We start from the raw sequence: 23945 nt of genomic DNA, 5'->3' as shown, positions 1-23945 counted from the left end.
TATAACGCTCCACGCACATGTAGAAGCCTCTCCAGAGACGGGGAACAGCACCTCCTTTCGTCGAGAGAAGAGTGACGTACATCAGCAACCGCCTTTGGCGGAAGAGCAACATAAAGTAAAAGTAACACAAAGAGCAAATGAGCCAAAAAAAAAGGGAAAAGAAACGGAAGTACCACAAGGAAGCTCACTTATTTCTCCAGAATATCAGACAAGTTCAGGAAAAAAGGACTTTTTCCTATCACCTGCCACATCCCATATCTTCTTTTCAACTGCAACAGAGAGTGCCACCTCGTAGTCCACCGCGGTGGACCGATACGGCCGACCATCAGCAGTAACAGATGGGATCCTTAACGGTGGCAGTCGCACAGGTGGCAAACTACGCATGAACGCGCGGTGCTCTTCATCGTGCCGCTCAGCACGATTGGCGATGTTACGCTCCAAGTATTGTACTTCCTTGTACCGTATAGCTTCTAACGATGAGAATCTCGTTAGGTGAAAGTGGGCGCTCCTACGGATAGACCGCTGCAGAGACAAATAGGCGGAAACCTCGTTGGCGTGGAATCGTTGTCGTTGTCGTTCTTCCAGCACCAACAACATGTGCCGATCCCCCGTCTCGTCCCAGGCCAGTAAACAAGCGACACGCGTGCCGGAGGGAGACAACTTTATCTGCAGCACAGCCGCACCCGGGTGGTAAACAAAGCTATTCCGACTAACCGTTCGGTGTTTTTCAGAAGCGTAGACGTGGTCGTTTCTGCATGGTGTGCTCCACTTCCCCTGCGACGACTCGTGGATGTGACTATATGGCCGAACGTTGGAGACGTTAGAAGGGGGCTGATGACATCTCCACGGTGAGTGCTGGCGGGAAAAAGAAAAAACATACTCGCTCGCATCGTGAAGAGAATTACTCTCCAACGACATGTGTGCGACATCCACAAGCTCTTCGAGCCGTGTTAAGTACGCCCGGAGAAGGAGCTCCTTCTGCCTGCGTATTTCAGAAAAGCGATCGTTGCCAAACACTTCATCAATGCCATCCAGATGGCTGTGACGACGCAACGGTATGTGCATCTTGTTGCTGCTTGACGTTGGACTGCAGTCGGACCCAGACGAGTGAGCGGAGGTGACCTCCGAGTCTCTCAATACATCACGCGAGACGGGTGCGCAGGAGACGTAGGCGACAGCGCGGTGCATTGATATTATCGGGCGGCTCGTGTTAGCGCCATTTTTTGCCCGTGGAGCGCCCATGACGTATATCACCATTCTCCCCTGCCAGCAGCGAAGTCAGGCTGGCAAACTAAGGAAAAACACCCCTCCCCTCCCCCCGAAAAAAAAAAAAAAANNAGAAAAGGACAGAAACAGTATTACAATTCTAAAGTCTTCCTTATTGAGCAAACGCAAACATATACTTGTAACTCCATTCACTTTCTGCGGCCACGTCAGATGCGCATGCCACACCGCATGCCGTAATAGTTGTAGACCGGCTTCGATGGCAAGTAGCAGTCCATGATAGAGCCCATGAGGCCCACCGCAACACCGTCCCAGAAGGTTGGCGCACTCCGCTCACAAACCTGCGACGCTTCCTTCATCAGCGTGTTCGTGACGGTTTGGCCCCTGGGACCACGCGTGCCAGCAGCATCGTCTCTCAGTGACGCCGCTGTCGTGGTTTTCGAAACCTCCTTGAAGAGTCTTTCCAACTCTGACTTCCCCTCGGGGGTACTAGAGAGTTCCTTTTCCAGCAACTCGAAATCCATGTCATCGGCAACAAACTCTTGGTAACGATAATTAGCCAGCGTAAACTTGACAGACTTCATCAGCGTCGTCATTACCAGCGAAATACAGCCAACTGTGAAGAATGGGCGCGTGCGAAACCCCCGAATAATAGTCCAAGAGTTGTCCCGCATGTGACGTGGAATACTAGCCGCGTATTCCATATAGTCGTCCCTCAGATCAACATATGTGCGTCGTGCAAGCCATGCGGTGAAAAGGCCACCGCATGCCGCCCCTTTACGAGCCCCGTCGAAGTAGTCGCAGCCGAAGGCACATAAGACGGCGTCATCCTGTTCCTGCAAGTAGAATGAAACGACAGCATTGCGCTTTTCGTGGCTGAGCGGCATGTGGTTTACTTACCCACCACCTCTCACCCCCACAGCACCTAATTATAACCTCTCGAAGCCACAGAAATAGGGGATTTGGTGGGGAGGGGCACCACCAGCAGGAAAAAAAAAACATATATATCATCAGTACTTACTATGAAACGACGATACATCTCTAAATAGGTAGTAGTAGCTACCTGCTGGGATCCAGAGCGCAAAAATAAATATAAATATATAAATATATATAAGCCGAAAAAAAAAAACACGCACACAAGAAAATCAATCACGTTTTCCTAATTGAACGTCGCACCGATCACACACATTCACAAAGAAAGAAAGAAAGAGAGAGAGAAATACAGACAGACAGATGTATCTGCTCAATTATACTACCTTTCGTACCCACATATCCATGTAGATGTCTTCATACGGAGCCATAGCCAGAGGTGCATGTAGAAATGAACGGTAGAGCTGATACCCGTGCTTATGCAAGAATGGGCCCCGCATTTTCTTGGCAAATGTGTGAAACATCACCATCACCTCTGGAAGAGGTGCCGACTTGGGCTCCACTGTCCGTTCCAATTCAGCGGCTTTACTGCTCTCTTTTTGGTCGCTCTTGTTGAAGGTGTGCACACCATCGTACTTCCACAATACGTAGTCTTTTGAATAACGCCGGAACATGATATCCTCGGTTAGCGCAGGGAGTCCGGTGTTCTCGTCAAGGTGCATGGAACAATCTATGAGACCTAGGTGTTTCACCTTTGTATGCATGTAACTAAAACCAGGCGTCGTGTAGCATGTAGCGATAATGTCGAGACGCTCCAGCTCTGGTCCACTGCGTACTTCCGCCATGACATCCAGTGGTCCCCTACGGTACACGTAACCCGCCAGGAGAGCAACAATGATGTTCAGCAGTATGAAGGCGCGATGAAGACGACGAACTGCGTGACTCTTGTGATATAATTGTGACAGCACAAAAGCCGTTACGATAAAACAGAATGGCAACACCGTGACAATAAAGCGATTCTCTTTGTGATCAATTAGAGAATAGCAGCCCAGCGTCCAGAGTGTTAAACCAATAATACCACACAGCTGCCGTGCTGCTGCCCTGCTCTCCTTGTCGTACCACAACACGAGCGGTGTGGAGAGGGTAAATAGAAAATGGGGTCCCACAAGGCATGGAAGAGACGGAAAAAAGTAAAAATACCACGCGTGCTCTCCGAAGAAACGGCTTGCATTCTGCAGCACATTGAACCGAAAGAAAGCCAATGAAGTAACAATCCACCGCTTGTAAAAGAAACTGTCAAGTAATGTGACACTTCCGAGAACGGCTGCAACCATAACTGCACCCCAGAGTACGATGCGTGCCAGACCCTTAAAAGTTCCCCATTCACGCACTTGCCAATACACATGCAGGAATAAGAGCGGAAAGAGAACAGCACCGGACGTCACACGAATAGCAGTTGCCACCCCACTCAGTAACAAAAACCGCACATATGAGCGCTCCTGCAGCGCAAGTAGGACGAAAAGTGCCTCAATCACATTGCTATAGATGCGGACACCAACGAAAGTCATATACCAGTTAGTCAACGAAAGCAAAAGCGCAGTTCTCGCAATGGAAGCATTTCGCCGTCTCCGTAAACCCTTTACCGAGAAAATAACGACAGAACTTGAGGAGCTGTTCAACTTCTCTGTCTCTGCATCCTCCAGCGCAGCGTCCATCGAGTCACCTAGTTTAAATATGCAAAGGTCAATTGCCGTAATAACACACGCCTGAAGGAGCCGCGACGAAAACCACACAGTCCAGGCCGTGTCGAGACCAACTAGTTTCAGCAAAAAAAAGGGAAACGCGATTATGCCGGGGAAAAGCACGGAGCGCAACCCGTAGTGCCACTCCCATGGGAGGTGCCCCTTGCCGAAGACCATGTGGTACGCTACCTCTGTGCTCTGCCACCACTCGTCCGGCGACTCTGCGGTGGCGATAGTCGCACATAGAAAGAGACGGTAGAGAAAGACAAGAATGATCACGACCCACGAGAGTCGTGTCACGTTATCAGCTTGTCCAAATCGTTGTTCCATTGACGTAAGTTGAGAGACGCTGTTGTTTTTTCCACTACGTCCTACTTTCCACATTTTCTGTCACTTCTTGACGTTTTTTTTTTCTATCTAAATCCCTATCTTTCATGTTAGGGCAGTGAGGTGGGGGACGGCAACGCACGTGACGAGGTTGAGAGAAGAGGCGTGGTAAAACACACATGGAGACACCACACAGCGGGCGTCACGCGTATCCGTGGCGTGGGATGAGCACGTGCACTCAAGAAAGGGCGTCCAACACATCACGGCGGACATTCTACAGATGCAAAACGAACAATACAAAAAAAAAAGACACGACGAACTAGCACACATGCATCGACAAGCACAAATACGGTCACAGCACACACGCACTCATTGTGAAACGTTACGAAGGGAACGCTAAGAAGGAATGTCTCAAAGTCTGTCCTTCTCACTTTGCACGTCTGTGAATGTTTGCGTCTCTGTGTGTGTGTGTGTGTGTGTGTGTGTGTGTGTGTGGGCAATCCACACAGAGTTCCCTATATATATATAGATATTCATCCTCAGCAATATACCCTAACTAAACCCCCCTTACCCCACCACCCGTTCCCAAGCAGGCCCTGTGATGCTATTGCTACTCTGTTGCCATTCCTATTTGGGGTGAATCTTGCACACCTCGAAAGCCCCGCTCCCGTCTTCAATGCCGCGTCGTGTCAAGCTCTTTGCCTTCCAAATGCGGTGGTAGTGGTACGCCATGTCGTGGCCGTAACTTTGCGGGTCACTATACACTGCCATCATGTCGTTCGCCCACCGCTGGAACTCCGGGATGTACTCGTAGCTGCAGTTGTGGGTGAGGTGGCTGAGCTCCTCCTTGCGGTTACGCGGGTTAGGGTGGAGAGACTTTGCTATCTGCGCCTCCCGCTCCGCCTTCGCCTCCTCAACAGTGCGGTTGGAGTAATGCTTGGTGATGCGGTTCTCCACGATGCCCTTGCACGCAATGATGCTGCGCGCCGGTGTCACTAAAGCGCACACAGCACCGGCGGCGGAAGAAGAGAGGAGCGGCACGGAGAGTCCGCGGCGCATTTTCTTTATCCTTGAGAGCCTGACGTCGTTCTTCGTCTCCTCCTACAGCTTATTCCGTGTGTGTGTGTGTGTGTGTGTGTGTGTGTGTGTGTGTGTGTGTGGGTGTGTGTGGGTGAGCCGGCAGGAAAAGAGAGGAAAAGGGAAAAAAAAAGAAAAGCGAGAGGAAATTCAGGTTATTGAGCGCCGTGGTTCCAGACCAGAAGCGGAAACACATCCTTCATCCACCGAGCAGCACGCACACGCAATAATGAGGCAAAACCTCCTGTTACACCACACGCAGCAGCACCGACAGCGGCTGCTATTTCACCTCCATTCGCACTCCCGCTACACTACTTCAGCTCACACTACGCATCTCCTATAGATGATGAGTGCTCTTCGTTTCATTTCCTTGGCTTACTTCACGTGTGGCATATTTCCTCCGCTCTTTCACTTCAGCGACCGTTCATTATTAGCCTGCTGAACATGACGGGATGGCGATGATGGTGCGCCGATCAATAAAGAAATATGTATATGGGGGCGCAATCGACTGGTCCCACGCACGCACATCCAAAAGATGGTAGTTTGCACAACATCGCCTTCGTCCATCTATTCCCTGTGCAAGATATGCGGAAGACCTCATATTTTGTCGTTACTCCCTCACTCCTCCAGCTCTCGACACCATTTTGACCCCACCCCCACACCCTTTTTCCCGTCTTATTGAGGTTTTTAAGTGCCGTAAAGGGACATTCTGCACACGCATACACACATGAGTATAGATATTCAAACCAACCTTGATACTGGCTAGTTGTAATTCTTCTCTATACGTTCTCATCTATACACGTCTTACCTCACTCTTCTGCAGCCTTGGCTCGTTCCTCGCTCCTCATCTCTCCCACCCACCCCTCATTCCCGACGTTTCTCCGTCACGTGTCGAGCTCCAGCAGCCCAACCTTCACGCCTACCTCGAGGCCCTTCGCACTTGCCACCTTGTCGCCTTCGTCGTCGCGGCAGTACAGCGGCGTGGCGCGCCCGTGCTGCACGACGACGTCGGGCAGCGTGACCCACCGCCTGTCGTCGAGGCTCAGCGGCGACGTGTCGGCGAGGCCGCGCTCACGCCACGCCACCCTCATATCGCCAAGGGAGAGCGCCGCGTTGGCGCTCGACAGAAAGAAGAAGCTGCTGCAGGGGTGGATGCACGTCGCGTAGTGCTCCGCGACAACCTCGGCGAAGTCGTCAACGAGGCTCGTTGTCTCGGCGAAGGGGCGCATGTCGCGCTCGTTCATCATNCCGACGCCGCTGTGGCGCCGCGCCGGCAGCTTCACGTTTACTAATGGAAGCCGCACGCTGCCATCCACCCCGTACGCCGTGACCCCGAGGCCGTTAGCGTACGACACAACCACAAACGTGCACGCATCGCCGTCGAAGTCGCCGAGCGCGTCCCAGCGCTGACGCAGTCGATGCAGGTACGCGTCGACGGGAGTGCCGAGCACACCGGCGCCCTCGAGCGGATACGGCAGGCACAACAGAGGGTGGTAAACACCCCGCACTCGCTGCTGTTTGTCGAGCACTAAAAAGCGCGACGCACCGCTGCCCACGCTGGACTGCCGCAGCAGCCGGTCCTGTGAGTCTAGCTGCTCCGCGAAGACGGAGGCGACACTCGCCGGCGTCAGCGCGATCTTCTGTCGTGCGCGGAAACTCTTGAAGGTAAACAGCGCAACCGCCTGCCGGTGCTTGATGCACGCGGTGTGAAGCATGCCTCACCTGCTTTCTCTTTTTGCCCTACCGCACTCAGTCAGCTGACCTGTCTATTACCGTCGCGTGGGTTCAACTTCCCTCACGATGCACGCGCAGTGCTGACACGGCACTCCTCCTCCTCCTCCTCCTCCTCCTGGCTTAAAACAACAACAACAAATAACCAAACAAACAGATGTATACGTGTGGAGGATGCGTAGGTTGCTTCCGAGACGCGACGTGTACACGCGTCCTTGGCAACACGCCTGCTTGTGGCAATGCGCCGCACGATGCCAACGAGCCCACGAAGAATCCAAGAGATGAAAAAAGAAAACGAACACAGAAGCGGAGTTAGCGAAAGGAACAAAACAACAACAATACCAACAGAAACAAGCGGCATAACATCCAAAATAAAAGCAGTACGAGCAACGAGGAGCGCCACCTTCACCAGAAGGTTCTTGTGTAAAAGGGCCTGCGGGCGTATGTGTGTGTGTGAGCGCGTTCAATTGTGAGAGACACAGAGAAAAGAAGAATCTTAAAATCCAAAACGTGAGAGAGCGGTGGCGTGGGAGAGACACACACAGAGAGGGCGGGCGGGCAGAAGACATATCGCAAATTCGAAGCAGCATTCATGCGAGACGAAATAACCCCAAAAAAATACACACCTCGCACTGGCCCTATCCAATCACCTCTCTACCTTTTCAATTCGCCCGCATTGACTCCTGCCCCCGCCGGTCACCCCTTATTCCTTCACTCCACACCTTTCAGTTAGCAGCAGCTGCCACCTCCCCACTCAGCACTCCTTTTATCCATCCTCTTCTCTCGGCTGTGCTGTGTCCTGCAGCTCAGTCTCGCTCCCCGCCTCCCTCATTACGAGTTCGAATGAGAGCGGAATTCAACAGTAAGGAACCATAAACACCATTTTTATGTTTCCCTCCCGTTTCGCACACACCTCCGGTTGCGTGCAAGGGAAGCCAGGCGGCGCAGCGGAGCAAAGCAAAGACATGGGGACTCACTCAGGCCCTTTCTCTCTCACACACACACACAGACAGACATCACACAAGCATCACGAAAGAGCTCCATCACGAAGGCACAAGAAGAAAATGAGGAGGGCTATCGTTTCCCTGTACTCCTTCCCTTCTCATTTTCTCTCCTTCTTGTGCACCTCCGGTTTGCATCGTCTCTCACAATGTGTCCCCGAATTGCTCCTCTCCATTTTACTCGCTTCCCACATGTTCCTCGTTTATTTGTTTTTCCCACCCTCTCAAGTCAAAAGGACACACACACACACACAAAGAACCCAAGAACCACGCAAAACAAACAAAAAAAATCAACAAGCACGCCCTCTGTGGTTTCTCTTCACCTATGAAGCACTACAATTCGCCGACTGCTGGCGCACAAATAACGTCACTCTGTCAGGAGTTTCGTAGACCACCGCCTGCGGTTGAACAGCTTGTATAGCGTCCTCGAGCACAGCAGCATGTAGACCGCGAGGAACGCCGCCATCGCGAAGAAAGCCTTCATGTTCTCCACCGGCGGGTCACCTTCACTATCGAATGGCACCGGCACGTTCATAGCATACAGAGTCTGGATGGTGATTACGGGGTACAAAATGTTCGTCAGCTCCGTCAGCAGTACCGTCTGGCGAAGGGCCTTGTTGCCACGCACCAGCAAGTTCCACGTGCGTGTCACGTTGTGGTACCAGTTTGTCACAGCCACAGTGTCACGGCAGTCGTTGACCTCGTCACTGAGGCGGAGGAGATGTGCACGTGCGCTCTCGAGTTGCCGGCACACCACCTTCTCCCGCGTGAGAAACGAGTCCATCATGTGTGGCTGTAGCAGCACGGACACAATGTGCTCGCGTCGCATCAGCTCGGCAGCGCACTCGCCAAAGCAGCGTCGCACATTAGTGATGCGCTGTATCACCTCATCCCTCCTCGCCTGCTCCTTCTCCACCTTGAAGATATCATCGCTCATCCTATCCAACGTCAGGGTCAGCGAAACAATGTCGAGCTGATGCCCCACGACAATCTGGAACAGGCTGGAGAAGATGAACGGAGACGTCATAACTTGCATCGGGCGTTGCTCGGCAGTTGAGGAGCCGTGGTCGCAACAGTTGATATGCAAGAACTTGAGAAGGTCCCCGAGCTCGTGGAACGGCTTTTCATGCACTGTGATGATCCAGTCGGGGAAGACGATAACCGCAACTGGGACTGCGGCGGCAGTGGAGGAACGTGGCTGATCGGCCATCGCCGCCTCGACACGGGACTGCATGACGCTTTTTGTCTGGTACCTACCCCGCGTATCAGCGTCAGGCAGGCTGGGCGTGCAGGCCAGGTTGAAGAAGAAGTAGCCAAGCCCTGAGTATGCAATGAGGCGATCCATGCCGTCAATGTAGCGGCAGTGGTCAATTGTGTCCTGTGCCACTGGGAAGCGTGCAAGGATGTCGGCGATGAGGTCCTTGTTCGTCGTCTGAATGTCCAGCCACTTCGCCGCCCCGCAGGGGGCCGCTGCTGCTGCCTCTGCTTCTGCCACTACTGTTGCTGCTGTTGTACTCTGCCCTGCACTCGGGAACTCAAGCTCGTGGTGCGCGGCGTACTGCAGGAACTGACTGGCGCTGATGAAGTTGCGGGCGAACGGCGTGGCGCCGCCATACCGCTGTGAGATGAACCACACATGCTGCGCCGCGTCCTCGACCTGGGCAAAGCTTCCGCTCCTGAGGGACTCTGATCCCACCGTGGTCTCCGCGTCCTTGGCCTGCTGGAACCTAAGGTACGGCGAGCGTCGTGCTGAGGCGTCTCGGCCCCGCGCAAAGCTCTTGTTGCGGAGGAACTCCACAATCTCACTGTTCCGCGATGGTCTCTTCTCACCAGTAAAGTTCAACAGCTCCTCATCATTGATATCGACATTGCCATAGAGCGCGTAGGCGTATGGGGCCTCTGCATGGATGGGTTCGCGACGACGGCGACTCTTCATGATTTTTTTCTCTGTCTCTTGTTGGGTCTATCTGTGCGGCCTAAGTTTTCGTGCCGCTGTTGCTGACCTCGCGTACGCTGTCAAAAATACGCCCTTGTTATTGTACGATACGCCTTGACACGATGCTGTCTCGCCGGGTTCAAAAACAGCGTATCTCGGTCTCTCTGATATGTATGACCTTCCCGTTTTCTTTTTTCGTCTCCAGTGTTCGTGATCCCAGTGTGCCTCCTATTCGTCAGTTTTCAACGCCGGTGCTATCGCCGCAGCGCCGGCTTGAGCGAGAAAAGGAAAACAAACGCAGTCGACACACGAAGACCTCCGTGCGTGTGCAGAGAGCCTGCAGAGGGAGAAGCGAGCGACAAACGAGGTCGTCCCTGTCGGTTTACACCGCCGCGTGTGTGGCTCGACGCAGCCACTGCAGGAATGCAAGGGGCCCCTCGTTCCCGCTCAGCCCGTCGTGGGTGGCCAGCAGTGCGATGGTGTTCTGCGAGGAGTCGGCGCGCAGGCGGGACGAAAAACAAAACAACAACAAGAGCCCGAAACCAAACAAGACTTTCTCGTTGGATTTGTTTTTGTTCGGTGCGTGAAGAACGACAAAAAAAAAAGGAGGAAAGCAACAAGGAATTCTTGCTGGGCAGCTGGAGGCACCGGAGCAGCCAGCAGGACCGGCCCAGCGCGCACCACGTGAGTGGGAGGCCGTCCGTCAAACAGCCTCCACAACACTCCACACACAAACGAAGGGATTCACATGAACAACCACACAACCGTCAACAACAACAACAAAAGCAGTACTACCAAAAAAAAAAAAAAACAATAGCTGTACGTCCTTGCAAAGAAAGCAAATAGAAGCCGACCTTAAATGGAAATAAAGGGAAAATGAGAGCATCCTGGATGAAGGAGGGACGATCCAACATCACCCGCGCATGATTGCTTCCCCTATTCCTCTCCATCCAACCTCCCCCTTTTTTGTCTCCCTTACGCACAAACACACACACACACACACACAATTAATCTCAGCCCTGTGTGATGACGGCCCCGGCGTAACTCACAGAAGAGTCCGATAGATTCGCACAGCGATTCGACTGCGAGTAGTGCAGGAAACGCACTGAGACCGTCTTTCGGTTCTTCAAGGCCACCATGCCCGCGGAGATGGGATTCCTGCCACAGATGGTGTTCTTGGTCTTGGCGAGGTACTCGTGCCAGCCGTTTATATCGCGCTTCTCCAGCCAATCCATGCCCTCATGGTCCATTGCGATGATGGCTTCAGCGATTTCCGGGTAATTTGCCTTCTGGTAGTGGAATGCGTACTGAAACCTTGAGCCCCAGTGGCAGAAGTCGGAACTCAGCACGAAGATGTTGCACGGGTCCCCGCAGTACGCCGACAAGACGGCACCAATGCGATCCTCCATCCCCCGGTTCATGTAACCGAGAAGCATCGGCACCAGCTCCACACGTCCCTTCGCGGCGGTGGCTCCGCTGGGTGGATAGTGTAGAATGTGCGAAACGAACGGCAGCTGCATCTCAAGGGAGTGCTCGTCTTCATCAGTGACTTTTGACATGCGCCCCACCGGCACATTGGCCTTGCGAAGCGCTTGGGCGACCTCCTCAACGGTGATGGTGCTCACGGCAAGCGGGCCAAACGGTGTTTCGTACTGCTGCGCGCCGGACATCTCCACCCCCTCAAAGCCCTTGTGGTGCGACGGCCCCAAAAGGAAGATGCGGGTGACTTCGCTTCCTTTTGCCCCGTACAAGTAGTTGTGCAGTGCTGCGTACACGTGTGCCGCCGTATTGCCCGAGTAACTGATGCCTGCATGAGGCGAGATGACACCGACAAGCTGTTCGTTGTCGCCCCACATGAATTTTTTTGCCTTTGCGAACAGTCCATCGACTGTAGCCCTCAGCCTCGTCGCGGAGCCATCATACCAGCTGTCAGCGTGAGAGGCGCGACGTGTGTACGACATATTTGTTTTTCTCTTCTTGTTGTTGCTATTGTTGGTGGTGCAGTTTGATTGGCACCGTTACTTCACGACGCGTCAAAACACCTCTGCAGGTGCTGGAGAGGACCTGAGTGGTTTTGTTTGTATGTATGTATCTCGCACCAGCAGAGTAAAGAATCGTGCGCAAACACTAGAAAGAGAAAACAAATGAGATACACATTGAGAAGTAGAAAATGAAGTCAACAGTGGGCCACACAAAGACACACACGCAGATAGAGAGAGAGAGAGAGAGAGATGGCGAGGGAGGCAAAACACAAGTGATTTGACACACTTCAACACTCAACAGCAAACGCACATCGACACAGAGATGGGAACTCATGCCTCTGCCTTCCCAGTATGAAATGCCGCGATGAGATTCATGGGATGACAAAAAAGAAAGTAGGAGGATGAATTGAAAAGCGAACTAAAGCCATATGTGTACACTTTTCATATATGATCAAGTGGTTTAAGTCCTACTGCCCACTCGATTGCGAATGACAAATGGTAAGACTCAACTTGAACGAAAACAAAGACCAGGTAACGAAACGATACATCAGCAGCAACATCCAGTTTCAAATCGAGGAAGCTCTCTTTACTTCCGGCATACTATAGGCCTGCGTTGCGACATCAAATATAGCAACGACGGGGCGGTGGTCGCTTGTCCGCACCTGCTGTACATCCGTGTAGAGACGAATCTTCACTCGGCTCGATCCGGACCTCAGACGCGTCTTATAGAGGACACGGTCACAGTACGCCGGCATACGGTCTTTTTTTTTAGTAAAATTATACGCATCGTGGTCAATCTCGTACTTATACGTTGGGCGAAACAAAAGCTTACCCTCCTGGAAACGGTGAAAAACAACACCTTTCGCTCTCTCCAGATTCAGTTGATCATTGTGAATGAGAATAGAGCGGATATCCTTGTGTTGTTTGATGATGTACTCAATTGCCTTGCGTGTACCATTGATGCGGTAGTTGAGATCACCACCAAAGAATACCAGATCAAATTCCTCCGTCACGTCGCGGTGGCTCTCTGAGCCTGATTGCGACTCTGCGAGTGGCAGCTGCATCACGGAGAGGTTGTATTCGTCATCTACGTCACTGTCATCCTCACTACTATTACAATCATCAACATCACCGTTTTTATCATATGTGGCCCCTACACCGTTTTCACCAGCTGCCCCGTCACAGTTAGTATGTTTTGTCATGCTCTTGCTGTCCGAGTGCAGCTTCTCAAAGAATGCCTTATGACGCCCACAAAAACCAACCTGAAGCGCTCGTATAATAGAGTGATAATCCTTGTTTCGCAAGCTCACTCCCTTTTGGTGTGCGGCCAAGTGTGCCCCAATGAACAGCAGGGTTATATACGGAGGCGCTGTGACGGCGCGTCCGAAATCACTCTTGGCGTCTAGCGATGCACCAGGCCCCTCTCTCGGAGAGAAGGCTGAGGGCGACTGCCCCATCGAAAAGGAAGTGTTCTTGTGCAGGCTCTCCGGGTTCACCTTCAGAGGCGAGACAGACATGGATAGCGCCAGCGCCACCGCGACGCCGCCCTTGTTGCCACCTAAGCCATTCACTATGCCCGTCTTCACACTTGACGCATCAGTCTGCTGCACGTATGGCGCAACATCGCTCTGCCGGGCGTAGACGAGAAGTTGTATGCACCACAATGTCTTGTGCCCCACGAGTGTGTAGAGGTTCTGCAGACACGTCTGCCCAACAAACTTCGTCCACCGCTTCTGCTTCCCCTTGAGGCCGAGGTGGTCTCCGTTTTCCTGGGTGCATACTACAATGATATGGGCATTGGGGCGGATGCAGTACAGCGACACCTCCTCTTTACACGCCTCCCTATGTCCCATATTCCAGCTGACGTAGGCCACGCGCAGAGGCTTCCCTGGGCACCACGGCTCGTCCGACATCTTTGTCGGCACCGGGAACGTTTCCTCATTGATGTGAAACGGGACTACGTGCCGGTCGTCGTAGTATTGATCAACGCGGTCGGGTGTGCCACCCTGAGCACTATTAAGGTCATCACTCGGCGCATTGTCGTCCGTGTCCATGGACATGATGCGCGGCGCGGCAGCAGCCCAAAGTGCAGCAAGATTCGCGCGCTCAGCCACGCCTGACGTTGCCGGCACACATGGCTGCTGCTCCTCTTCGGCCTGAAGCTGCCGGAGCACGTCCATACCCCTCCCGTGGCGCTTACCCAACCGGTTACGTGCCAGCAGCACCGGCTATGAGGTAGGGTTCTGTAAAGAATTAGTGGCTTTACTGGTAATTAAACAAAACTCTACTGATGTGGAGTTTAAGGAGAAAAAAAAAGACATGAACGCGATGAGAAAGGCGCGAAGATTCCAAACAAAAATAAAAGTGCTTTGCTCACAATCGCAGAAGCACAGGGCATCGTTCTCCAAGTTCTCGCGGAGCTAAAGAAATAGAGGGCGGAAGGAAGGGGGGCAAAGAGAGGAGCGAGAGAGAGAGAGAACGAGGCAAAAAAGGATAAGGAGAAACCAAAACAGCTCCTTCCTGACGTATCAATAACGAAAAAAAAAAACAGACGTGTAACCGCCAATCACATACTTTTGCTGTGTATGGTGTGAGCGTCCTGTCCGAACTCTCCCACCCACGGCAGGAGTTCTTCTCTCACGCACAACTCCTCCAGACGTTATTCTTCTGCGAATGCACACACACTGGCGCGCATCCCCCACTATCCTCTCCACACGCGTCGGAAGTCTGCCGCTATCACGACGAGGTGGATCAGCAGACATAACATCGGTACAGAGCTCAGTACATAGAATGCATTGTGGTTAGTGCTCCCGGGTGACGTTCCGTAGGGAACGGGGCAGTTCATACCAAACAAGCCGCCGACAACTAAAAGCACGTTCCAAACCGCACTCACGGAAAGAAGCAGCATCGTATTTTTTTGAAGACAGTACGAGTTCCTCGCAATACATAATGAGATAGAAGCATTCAAGGTCTCTGCTGTTCGTGAGAGAACACCTCGCCGGTGGTTCAGTTCTTCTCTCAAGGAGCGCACCTTCTCGTAGCTGTACTGGCACAACTCCACGTCGTGAACTTGTTGCATTAAAAAAGACACCTTTTGCCGAGGGTTCATAAGCGCCGATAGCACCTCCTCCTTTCTATTGCATCGCACAGAGGCGTTTCCAACTTTACGCTTTAATAGAGATATGTCCTTCTGCAATGCATTGAACAACTTCATGGTTTCGTCTTCACTCCCCCGTGATTGCCCATCCACATCACACACCGCAGAAACATCGTTTTCCAATGCATCGATCTCTCGCAAGAGTAGGCGGATATTTGAAGAGAATTTACGAACTGAGGCATCCATCAAAAGAAGAAACACCCGCAAAGGTGTCAGTTGGTTAAAAGACATGCCCTCCTCCACGAAGGAGGCTCCCCCAAACGGAGCCTTAACAGTGGATTGTTGGAGGCGAAAGATGGAGTTATTGACAGGCGAGCGGGTAAAACTGAGGCCTCCACCTAACTGAGAGCGATGTGCAACCGGGATCATAGCAACCGACGCGGCGTGGAGGTCAACGGGCTCACTCCCGCCAAAGAATCCACTGCGACAGTTTCGGTAAACATGCCTTGCGACCCCAACGAGTTCCTCAACGGCGGCAGAGTGAATGGTGATGAGCCAATGCTTCAGCACCAGGCACACCACAGGCACACTGGTTTTCGGGTCCACACACACAGTCCCCAAAGACCCAAGATCTCCAGCGCCCCTTCTACTCTCCTTCTTTTCCTCGGCCGCATCAGTGGCAGCAGCAGCCTCCTTATCCTCCCTCTTTATCGATCCCGTCAGCACGGCGAAAGTAGCGTTGCACCAGTCTTTTGTTACGATGTGATCAATGGCCGTAATATTCACCACCTCTTCACCCACCGCCTCCAAACCGAGTGCACCGAGCAGCGCATCCACCTGCGATGCGTCGTCCCACTGAAGATCCACCCAGTACGTGGGGCAGTGCGCTGCATCAGGCACCATAACGCCGCGTTGCGGTGATAGCCGACACGACGAGAACAAGGAGGCACTAAAACCATGTGATCCCGCCTCAGCATCTTCTGAAAATAATGATGATGATGATGATAATTGTGGTGGCAATGGTGACGACGCAGAAAACGGTCTCTCCATCGTGGGCACATCGCCATGCGTCTGCTGCGGGAGGGGGACAGCATTCCGTCGAATGTACTCGACCAACTCATCCGTACCTGCAAAAAGATGAAAGCAAGCGCTGCGGTACGGCTCCTGCACAAATAGCCACAGGTGCGTGGATATTGGAAATTCCGCTGCCTCAAGGAAAGGTCTCGCGCCTTCTGTAAGGCGATTCACAATCATTTCCATGAAGGAAGCATCAAATCCAGCATCCGAAATGCGCTTGTTTTTGCGCACGGTTCCCTGACGACCACCCGACCCCCATCTTATGAGACGGATGGCACTGTGCAGCGCCGGCTCGCCTCCTCGTGGCGCCCCACTGCCCCCCTCGGGGCTGCCGCTCAGCTCGTGCTGGCAGAGAATGGAGCAGTTGAGCATGACGCACCGCCCTCTAGGTAGGTACGTGGGGGAAGAAGAGGAGGAGGAGGGGGAACAGCACCATACACACACCAGAGGGGGAATACATGTGGAGGGTCTAAAAAACAAGGAAAATATATATACAGACACACGCATTGGGCATCACGACGGACTGAATGAGGTAGATTTCTCTTTCTCCCCCTTCCGATCTCTTCAACACGCCTGCTCCACCACAACGTACATTGCTTAGCACAGGGGGAGATTCACCCGACCACGCCTCTCACGCGCCACTGCAGCCATACTTCTTTAAACCTGAAGAGGAATAATTCAAGACTTGTAGCGACAACAAGAGAAAAAAAGTGAAGAAAACGGAAGGATTCATCAATGCAACAACCAGACACATAATAATAATAATAATAATAATAATAACACGGGAATATATCTTTAAATGCCACACAAAACGTTCATGCACAAAAAACAAAAGCTTGGACCAAAAAACAAAAAAAAAAACACGGATGCTACAACTTCGCTACTCTGAAAATTCTCCTACCCGATAACATGGGGAGCTGAAAAGCTTCGCGTCTACTATAATCTCACCACTTTGCAAGAGTCAAGCAACAAAAAACAACAACAACAACAACAACAACTTCCACCGTGTACACCTGTCGCCAATATGGCATGACACTAACGACGAGTTAACCCGGCAAGCAAGGTAAACAAAGCGTCCCTTCTTCCCCACCCCCCCCAAAAAAAAACCTCCTGTCACACTCTATGCACCTTTGCAGCGCTAGTATGAACCCAGTCCTATACTTGCCTCATATATACGCAAATCCCATATTCCCCATTGTTGACCCCGATCCTACTTCCTCATTATCATGCAGCCTCGGCCTTCGCTAACTCCTGCTCCTGTGCATCCCGTTTCTTGATGTAGTTGATGTACTTGTAACGAGCCTCATTGAAGTACCATACCTCCCCCTGGTTTGGGAATTCCTCTAAGGGGCGTTGCCACCAAAAGGCACCCGTTTCCCAGTCCTTTGGTGTCCCAAAGGAGCGCACAAACTGTCTACCAGGGTAGAACATATTGCTCATCATGGCCTTCATCACTATCATATCTAGAGCATTTCGAGTCATAAAATACATGAGTCCAAACATTAGGGCAAACAGCCAGATGTCCTTCCAGCCACAACGCAAGTTGTTATCACTCCACGATCGGAACCAGTTGTAGCGTTCGACCTCCGACACAAGCCCCGGTTCCTCAACACCAAAGACAAATTCTTTTTTACACTGCAGCTTTGGCACTGTGTAACCTGGTGGGGGCCAGTCTGGGTTCCATGATCGTGTACGAATAGTTGGCTGAATCTCGTCCCATTTCATGATGGTGTCAGACCAATGATACCATGTCTGACGGTTAAGTAGCTCCTTGGGTACACTGCGGAAGCCGGGACGGTTCTGTTTCCACGCCTCTCCTGGATAGTAGAACTCTTCTGCATCCCACTGTTCCTTAACAGCGTAGCAGGCAGCCGCCTTTGTATTGACGCCAGGCTTTGTGTACTCGTCAAAGTACTCGTACAGACGGTACTTCTTGGGAGTGTGCATGTCGCCATGTGAAGTTGTGGAGTTGTCCTCACGCATTCCCTGCTCGAAAGCTGGCCTGTCATCTGTCCTACGAAACTCAGAGGAGGAGTTGATGTTCTCATCGACGCGATGATAATCCCACTTATCCTTAGGCCGCTGCGTGAAGTAGCGTGTTCCCTCGAGCTCTTCCTTAGTCACTTTGGGCGTGCCACCATACGGGATCTTCCACCCGTGGAACCCGGCGAACTGGAACCCGTGGTACTGTCGGTACTGCACACGCAGCAGTGGCTCGCACGTGGCGGGCGCACCAGCTGCGCGGCACCGCGACCACATACCTACGCTACAGCAATAAATGATACTGCAATACAGTGGCGGAGATAGAGAAAAGGAATGAATGTGATATGAGCAACAGCCTGCATTATCACACGAGAGAGGTTTGGACCCTGACATTCACCACACGCCACATCAATTCGAAAAGCAAGAGGACTACGCCTCGCCACCTTTCCTCAAACAGTAAAAGAAAAACCTAGTATGCTTCACACAGACACAGAAAAAATATATATATAATCGGAGAAACCAAATCAACAATAATAATAGTAAAAGGAATACAAGTTTCTTTTAAACACCGAACGTCAAGTACCAATGCGACATCGCTTGCGCTTCCCTGCAATACTCACCCGCGTTGAATCGGTGCTTGTGGCAAGACGCTCCAAATCTTGACGGATTTGCACGCTGAGAAATGGCACAACTTGCCGCTGTGTGAGAAGGGAGCGTGCAAGTGTCGTGGCAGTAAGGGCGCACACGAGCCACTCGTGATTGCCATCGGGGATGACAACATCCTCCGCTTCGAGTCGCCGCATCATTTGCAACGCTGACTCAAGCGTAACCTCCATGGGGCATGCGACACGAAGATAATCCTCTATTTCACCCACCGATACGCGTCCTCGATGAACAGCGGGTGATTTCGTTAGTATGAAACTGGCAAAGATCAAAAAGGTAATGTCCTCCGAGTGAAGATGAGAGTTTTTCTCTGTTTGACCACTAGAGCATTGTTGTGCCAACTCTTTTATTGTCGGCATGCGTCTGTAGGCGGCATCTGTGTTGTCTTTGTTTCTCGATGCCGCTCCCTCATCAGTTCCTGTTGCCGTTGTGTCCGCAGTCGATGCCGTCAGAGCACAGTTTCCCTTAAGGAATGACGACTGCGAGAAGAGACGATCAAAGAAACGATGCCGAATGGTTACCGACATCACATGGTGACCAGTATCAAGCGAAGCAATGTTGGTGCTATTCCTCTGTTCCTGTCGGTGGAGGTTCGCGAGGTGGACATTGGCCGGGGAGAAGCACGGGGGCTCGTACGACGGAGGCGTCACATCCTCGTAGTACGTCAGTTGCATTACCAACACACGCTCACAGAGCAGCGGTGGCAGCCCCTCCACCACCTCCATTAGTTTTGTGATAATACCTGCCAGTGCCTGCTGCACTTCTTGGCGTGTGCGCCGCTTTCTGCGATTGACCACTCCTGTGACAACATCGACAGGCGCCTTGCCCGTCCCATTTCTCTGTGAGTTGCTCTCGAAAGTCAAGGCAGCGCGTTTCCCGTCTGGGCTGTAGGACAGAGTGAAGCAGTAGCTCTCCAGTAGCTCCGCGCAGTTTGGCGTGTAGATGCAGAGGGCAAGCTCCTTCAAGTAGCCCTTGTTAAGCGCGTCAAACGCCCCTTCCTCCATCCACTGAGAGATAGCGTCTGCCTCAGGTGATGCCCGCACCAGCTGTTTTAGCTGCAAACCGAGAAACTGCCGCGGCTGGTACGACTCATCGCTGCAGAGGCCACGCAAGTACGTGACACACGAAACCGCCACGCGGATGAAGTTACGAATGGCCGCGAGACTCTGCACCTGTGTCACCTCCGCTGCCGTCGAAGTCATGGTGCTTCTCTTTTTTCCAAAATATCGCCGCAACAGAGACGGAGAAACAGAGAAAAAAACAAGAGAAACACGTCATGCGACCTTGTCTCGAGAGTGGGTCACACCAAATGGCACAGTATACCACAGCCTCAACACCTTCACCAGTGATGCATTGCAGAGGAAAAGAAAAACAAGAGAAAACAAAAAAGCTTGTATTGAGAGGCGCTTTGGTACACCCTACTTCTTCGCAGCCTTGCGTTCCGCCATCTCCGCGCGGACCGCCTTGCCCTTGGCGGAGCGGTCAACCTTCTTCGTCTTAGCGCGCACCTCCTGGATGTACGAGAGGTCAGCGCCGACGATGCCGCGCTCCGCCTTCACGGTGCGGGCCGCACGACGGCGGTTGACGCGGTCGGTGGTCGTCTTGCGGTGGATGCGGCGGTACGTGCGCGTCCACGGGACGAAACGGGGGTTCTTCTTGCGCATGTACATGGCAAAGCACTTGGGGCGCGCGAAGGTCAGCACGGGCTTCGTGGAGAGAAACGCGAAGGGAACGTAGCGGCGTCCGTGGCCGGGGTGCACCGCGAAGTGGGAGAACTCACAGTCGATCGTCCGCATGGCTTCGCTACTTTTGCAACATGGTGTCAACACAACAGCAAACGAAAAAAAAAGGGATATTGAGACGCACGAGTGCACTACTCCTACACAGACAGAAGAAACAAACACCAAATAGGTATGCGGACGCCAATTAAATCAAGAGTAACTCTGTATCACGTCAATCAAGCGTATTACGCAGTCCCTCTCACGAGAGGAACTCCCCCCCAAACAGTTTTTGAGCTGGGTAACCCGTGGCAACGTGTGCAGCCACTCCGTCTAGTAGGCGTGTGGATGCACATATATACTTCCTTCAATACAGAGGAAGCAGCATTGTGCCAAACCAAAATTCCTGTACGAAGAAGATACAAGGTTTCGTGAAGGGTGATGCTTATAGGCAAGGTAGGAAAGCCACTGCTCAATGTGTTTCTTCTTCTCTGTAAAGTATGTATGTATGTATGTATGTCGGTATGTACTTCACTCTCCCCACTCACAGGTCCAGCTTCAGCTTGTTAAAATAGCCAAAGGTGTGGGACCGCGTCCGCGTGACACGACCCTGCGGTGGCTCAGTCAGGCTCGTCAGATACGGTCGTATTGCCTCGAGAGAGCGCCGCAGTGCCGCCTCTCGCTTACCGCGCTTGTCGAATCCTTCGATCAACTGTCCCAAGTACTCCGGCCGAACCATGCCCCATACCCGCTGCGGGGCCGCTTCTTCCGTCTTCTCACCTTCATGCGCTTGGTCATGGCCGTTCTCAACACTACACCTTTGGTCAACAATGTCAGTCTCATCGTCCAACAGCATGCACTTTTGGTCTGTAATTGTTTTTTGTAGGAGCTCAACTGGCTCACGCAGCAAAGGGAACTTGTGGTCTGTGGCAGCGGTGGTCTGCACGAAGATGTGGCGGTCGAATGGAAAGCGCCAATACACACGCCGGTAGCGGTCCATGCCAAGCGGACGGATGAGGGCACCAATGTCCTTGCCATCCTGCATACCAACATGCTCACTCACGACATCGCACAGCCGCTGCTCCATTTCCTCAAGCAGTTTCTGTCGCTTTTCCTCATACGTCTCAGTTGTGCTGTCAGCCGAATTCGACGCCGAAAACAATTTAACCAGAAGTTTGATTTCCTTCTCGGCCTCCTCGCGGGACTCCTTGGTTCGCTTTTCCATCGCAGTCTGTGCCTCCTCCTGCATCTTCTGCATCTTCTCCGCCTCCTCCTGGACCGCGGGGGTGGTGAGGGCCTCTGTCACCATGTACTGCAGCAGGTTTAGGCGGTCCTCCATGTCGAGGTTGCCCCACGCCGCGAGTTGCCGCAGCTCCGCCACTCGCTGCATTGTGGCTTTGATCGCCGCATCCATGCCACTTGCCGCGGGCTCCACGTCCTCCGCCTTTCCTGCCGCTGCGTTGGTGGCATCCTCGCCGCCTTCCTTATTTTCCCCGGACTCCTCTTCTTTTTTTTCTTCCTCGTCATCATCTTCTTCCTCCTCCTCCTCTTCTTCCTCTGACGCGACATCACCCTCGTCTTCCTCTTCTTCGTCACTGTCCTCATCATCTTCCTCATCGTCATATGAAACAGACTTTGGGCGGGGCGGCGGACGCTTCTTCTTGGTGCCACTTGTCACTGCAACAAACTCCGTCATGCTGTCGAACCAGTCCTTTCCTCGCGTAACGATGCGCGGGCCATTGGTGGAGCGAAGATTCTCCATCGCGACTTCCAGCAGCGCGCTCGAAACCTCGTCCATGAGTCCGTTGTCGCGTCCCTCGTCTGAGAGAAGGCCCTTCAAGAAGAGTTTAAACGGCATCTGCGAGAGATGAAGCACACGTGGAAGCGATGTAAGCATGGCCCAGATGAACAGTGCCCGCTCATAGTGCTCTGGTGTTTCTAGTGGTAGCGTGTCGTACTGCACGTAGCCGCTACTGACGGGGTTTTTGATACTGGTGTCCTCCACGAGACCTGCGGGATCCAACTCGCCAAGGTGAGCGCGCACCAACCGCCGCTCCTCCTCGCGCTTCACCGCGAGCTCCTCCTTCGCCCGTGCCCGCTCGAGGACCTTTATGCGCTGTTCGTCTCGCTTAGCCCGCGCTGCTTCGCGCGCCTTCGCCTTAGCAGCCAACGCCTCTTCTGACGGACCCAGAAATGGTGTCGTGGTGAATCCCTCGATGCGGTTCACTTCCGCCATGCAGGCGTGCGCAATAGGGTGGAGCAAGTCCTCGTCCAGCTCGTAGCGGCATTCCTCATCCGTTTTGAATATATGTGATGCGTTGTGTATCGCCTGCAGGACGGCCTCCAGTGAGACTTCCAAGAACGGCTCGGTAGACGGGGGCGTTGCTTCGGGTTTTGCACTGAAGGAAGCTCGCTCCACATCAATGACTTCTTGTACCTGCCTCACACCCTCCTCGAGGAAGTCAAAGATTGGCAGAAGAGTGTTGTAGCGCACCGCATACACATGGCCAAGAAGCTGAATCATCTGATTAAGAATAGTCACCACCTTCTTTTCCGGTGTTGTCAATGCGCGCAGGCGTCCAAACACCGTCCGCTGCACAGATGGGCGTGGTGCTGTCTTTTTCACTGCACGCGGCACGCCTCCACTTTCCTCCACCCTACTCACTTTATTCGGCGGCTCCGCCTCCCCCTCCTCTATCATCTCAGTCACAGCTTTTGACGTTGCCGCCATTCCAGTATTAACACCAGCAACATCTGTAGTGTTCTCACATGAGCGGGAGACACGCTTCCGTAAGTTCGTTTGTGGAATCGCAGGGGTGCAGCCGTCGTCCTCCGCAGATGTCTTACTGCCTTCTGTTGGCGGCGATGTGGACACAGTGGACTTGGAGAATGAGCCTATTTTTTCTCCTGCATCCTTCATCTCCTGCCGAAGAGACTTTTCAAGGGCGTTCACGTCGTCCAAGACGGTCAACATATCACGAAGCGGCGCCTCGCCAGCGGTTGGATTTGTCTTCACGAGATGCGTGAGGGTCTGCAGCACGTCTTCCGATGCTCCATACAATGCCGCAACGCGTTGAAGCACGCCAAAGTTGATGGGAACCTTCTGTCGGTCATGCGAACGTCCCCCCAATGGTATGAAAGAAAGAAGGTCAGACAAGTAATTACTGGCAGCATGCAGCGTGGCGGGTCCGTACAATCTCTTTTCGTTCGTGTTTGCCTCTACAACAGCCAAGGCAGCCACAAGCGTCAATTCAGTTGACTTTATCTTGTAAGGTAGGACTTCCTCAGTAGGGAGCGAGCTAAACGCTGCAGCACTCCCTGGTGCGCCTTCAGCCTTGTAAATCTGAAAGGCCGTCCTGGTCTTTAGCACAGCGCGTGGCGATGACATCATGGGGTGCTCCTCCAACTCCGTCTCCTTTTCTTTCCGAGACATGGAGCTGGCCAGACGATTGCGTGTGTGTGTGTGTGTGTGCGATCCGCAGTCCAAACTCCGGGAATGGAGAAGGGCCTTTGGTGT

The 23945-nt window shown here is 52.8% G+C and overlaps 13 protein-coding genes across 13 annotated transcripts; all 13 read right to left on the bottom strand.

Annotated features, from left to right (window-relative positions):
• Positions 1–204: 204 nt before the first annotated feature.
• Positions 205–1188, bottom strand: DQ04_00231180 (hypothetical protein; the record flags this gene model as incomplete). The annotated part of the gene is made up of 1 exon (XM_009308516.1): positions 205–1188. The coding sequence occupies one exon, from the start codon at positions 1186–1188 to the stop codon at positions 205–207; it is 984 nt and encodes a 327-aa protein (XP_009306791.1).
• A 245-nt stretch (positions 1189–1433) lies between these two features.
• Positions 1434–2111, bottom strand: DQ04_00231170 (hypothetical protein; the record flags this gene model as incomplete). Its single annotated transcript, XM_009308515.1, has 1 exon — positions 1434–2111. The coding sequence occupies one exon, from the start codon at positions 2109–2111 to the stop codon at positions 1434–1436; it is 678 nt and encodes a 225-aa protein (XP_009306790.1).
• Positions 2112–2471: 360 nt separating this feature from the next.
• DQ04_00231160 (GPI mannosyltransferase 3) lies at positions 2472–4166 on the bottom strand (the record flags this gene model as incomplete). Its single annotated transcript, XM_009308514.1, has 1 exon — positions 2472–4166. One exon carries the CDS (start codon positions 4164–4166, stop codon positions 2472–2474), a length of 1695 nt encoding a protein of 564 aa, XP_009306789.1.
• A 624-nt stretch (positions 4167–4790) lies between these two features.
• On the bottom strand, positions 4791–5222 carry DQ04_00231150 (hypothetical protein; the record flags this gene model as incomplete). The annotated part of the gene is made up of 1 exon (XM_009308513.1): positions 4791–5222. The coding sequence occupies one exon, from the start codon at positions 5220–5222 to the stop codon at positions 4791–4793; it is 432 nt and encodes a 143-aa protein (XP_009306788.1).
• A 902-nt stretch (positions 5223–6124) lies between these two features.
• DQ04_00231140 (hypothetical protein) lies at positions 6125–6955 on the bottom strand (the record flags this gene model as incomplete). The annotated part of the gene is made up of 1 exon (XM_009308512.1): positions 6125–6955. One exon carries the CDS (start codon positions 6953–6955, stop codon positions 6125–6127), a length of 831 nt encoding a protein of 276 aa, XP_009306787.1.
• Positions 6956–8339: 1384 nt separating this feature from the next.
• On the bottom strand, positions 8340–9908 carry DQ04_00231130 (hypothetical protein; the record flags this gene model as incomplete). The annotated part of the gene is made up of 1 exon (XM_009308511.1): positions 8340–9908. The coding sequence occupies one exon, from the start codon at positions 9906–9908 to the stop codon at positions 8340–8342; it is 1569 nt and encodes a 522-aa protein (XP_009306786.1).
• Positions 9909–10921: 1013 nt separating this feature from the next.
• On the bottom strand, positions 10922–11764 carry DQ04_00231120 (protein MEMO1; the record flags this gene model as incomplete). The annotated part of the gene is made up of 1 exon (XM_009308510.1): positions 10922–11764. One exon carries the CDS (start codon positions 11762–11764, stop codon positions 10922–10924), a length of 843 nt encoding a protein of 280 aa, XP_009306785.1.
• A 692-nt stretch (positions 11765–12456) lies between these two features.
• DQ04_00231110 (endonuclease/Exonuclease/phosphatase) lies at positions 12457–14070 on the bottom strand (the record flags this gene model as incomplete). Its single annotated transcript, XM_009308509.1, has 1 exon — positions 12457–14070. The coding sequence occupies one exon, from the start codon at positions 14068–14070 to the stop codon at positions 12457–12459; it is 1614 nt and encodes a 537-aa protein (XP_009306784.1).
• Positions 14071–14591: 521 nt separating this feature from the next.
• Positions 14592–16436, bottom strand: DQ04_00231100 (hypothetical protein; the record flags this gene model as incomplete). The annotated part of the gene is made up of 1 exon (XM_009308508.1): positions 14592–16436. One exon carries the CDS (start codon positions 16434–16436, stop codon positions 14592–14594), a length of 1845 nt encoding a protein of 614 aa, XP_009306783.1.
• An 852-nt stretch (positions 16437–17288) lies between these two features.
• DQ04_00231090 (hypothetical protein) lies at positions 17289–18323 on the bottom strand (the record flags this gene model as incomplete). Its single annotated transcript, XM_009308507.1, has 1 exon — positions 17289–18323. One exon carries the CDS (start codon positions 18321–18323, stop codon positions 17289–17291), a length of 1035 nt encoding a protein of 344 aa, XP_009306782.1.
• A 299-nt stretch (positions 18324–18622) lies between these two features.
• DQ04_00231080 (HORMA domain containing protein) lies at positions 18623–19912 on the bottom strand (the record flags this gene model as incomplete). Its single annotated transcript, XM_009308506.1, has 1 exon — positions 18623–19912. The coding sequence occupies one exon, from the start codon at positions 19910–19912 to the stop codon at positions 18623–18625; it is 1290 nt and encodes a 429-aa protein (XP_009306781.1).
• A 216-nt stretch (positions 19913–20128) lies between these two features.
• On the bottom strand, positions 20129–20506 carry DQ04_00231070 (ribosomal protein L24; the record flags this gene model as incomplete). Its single annotated transcript, XM_009308505.1, has 1 exon — positions 20129–20506. One exon carries the CDS (start codon positions 20504–20506, stop codon positions 20129–20131), a length of 378 nt encoding a protein of 125 aa, XP_009306780.1.
• A 466-nt stretch (positions 20507–20972) lies between these two features.
• Positions 20973–23861, bottom strand: DQ04_00231060 (putative nucleoplasmin-like protein (NLP); the record flags this gene model as incomplete). Its single annotated transcript, XM_009308504.1, has 1 exon — positions 20973–23861. The coding sequence occupies one exon, from the start codon at positions 23859–23861 to the stop codon at positions 20973–20975; it is 2889 nt and encodes a 962-aa protein (XP_009306779.1).
• Between the last annotated feature and the right edge of the window lie 84 nt (positions 23862–23945).

The sequence above is a fragment of the Trypanosoma grayi genome (assembly GCF_000691245.1).
Source record: "Trypanosoma grayi strain ANR4 Tgr_23_V1, whole genome shotgun sequence".
Taxonomy (NCBI): Eukaryota; Euglenozoa; class Kinetoplastea; order Trypanosomatida; family Trypanosomatidae; genus Trypanosoma; species Trypanosoma grayi.
This window is presented reverse-complemented; position numbering and strand designations above follow the sequence as displayed.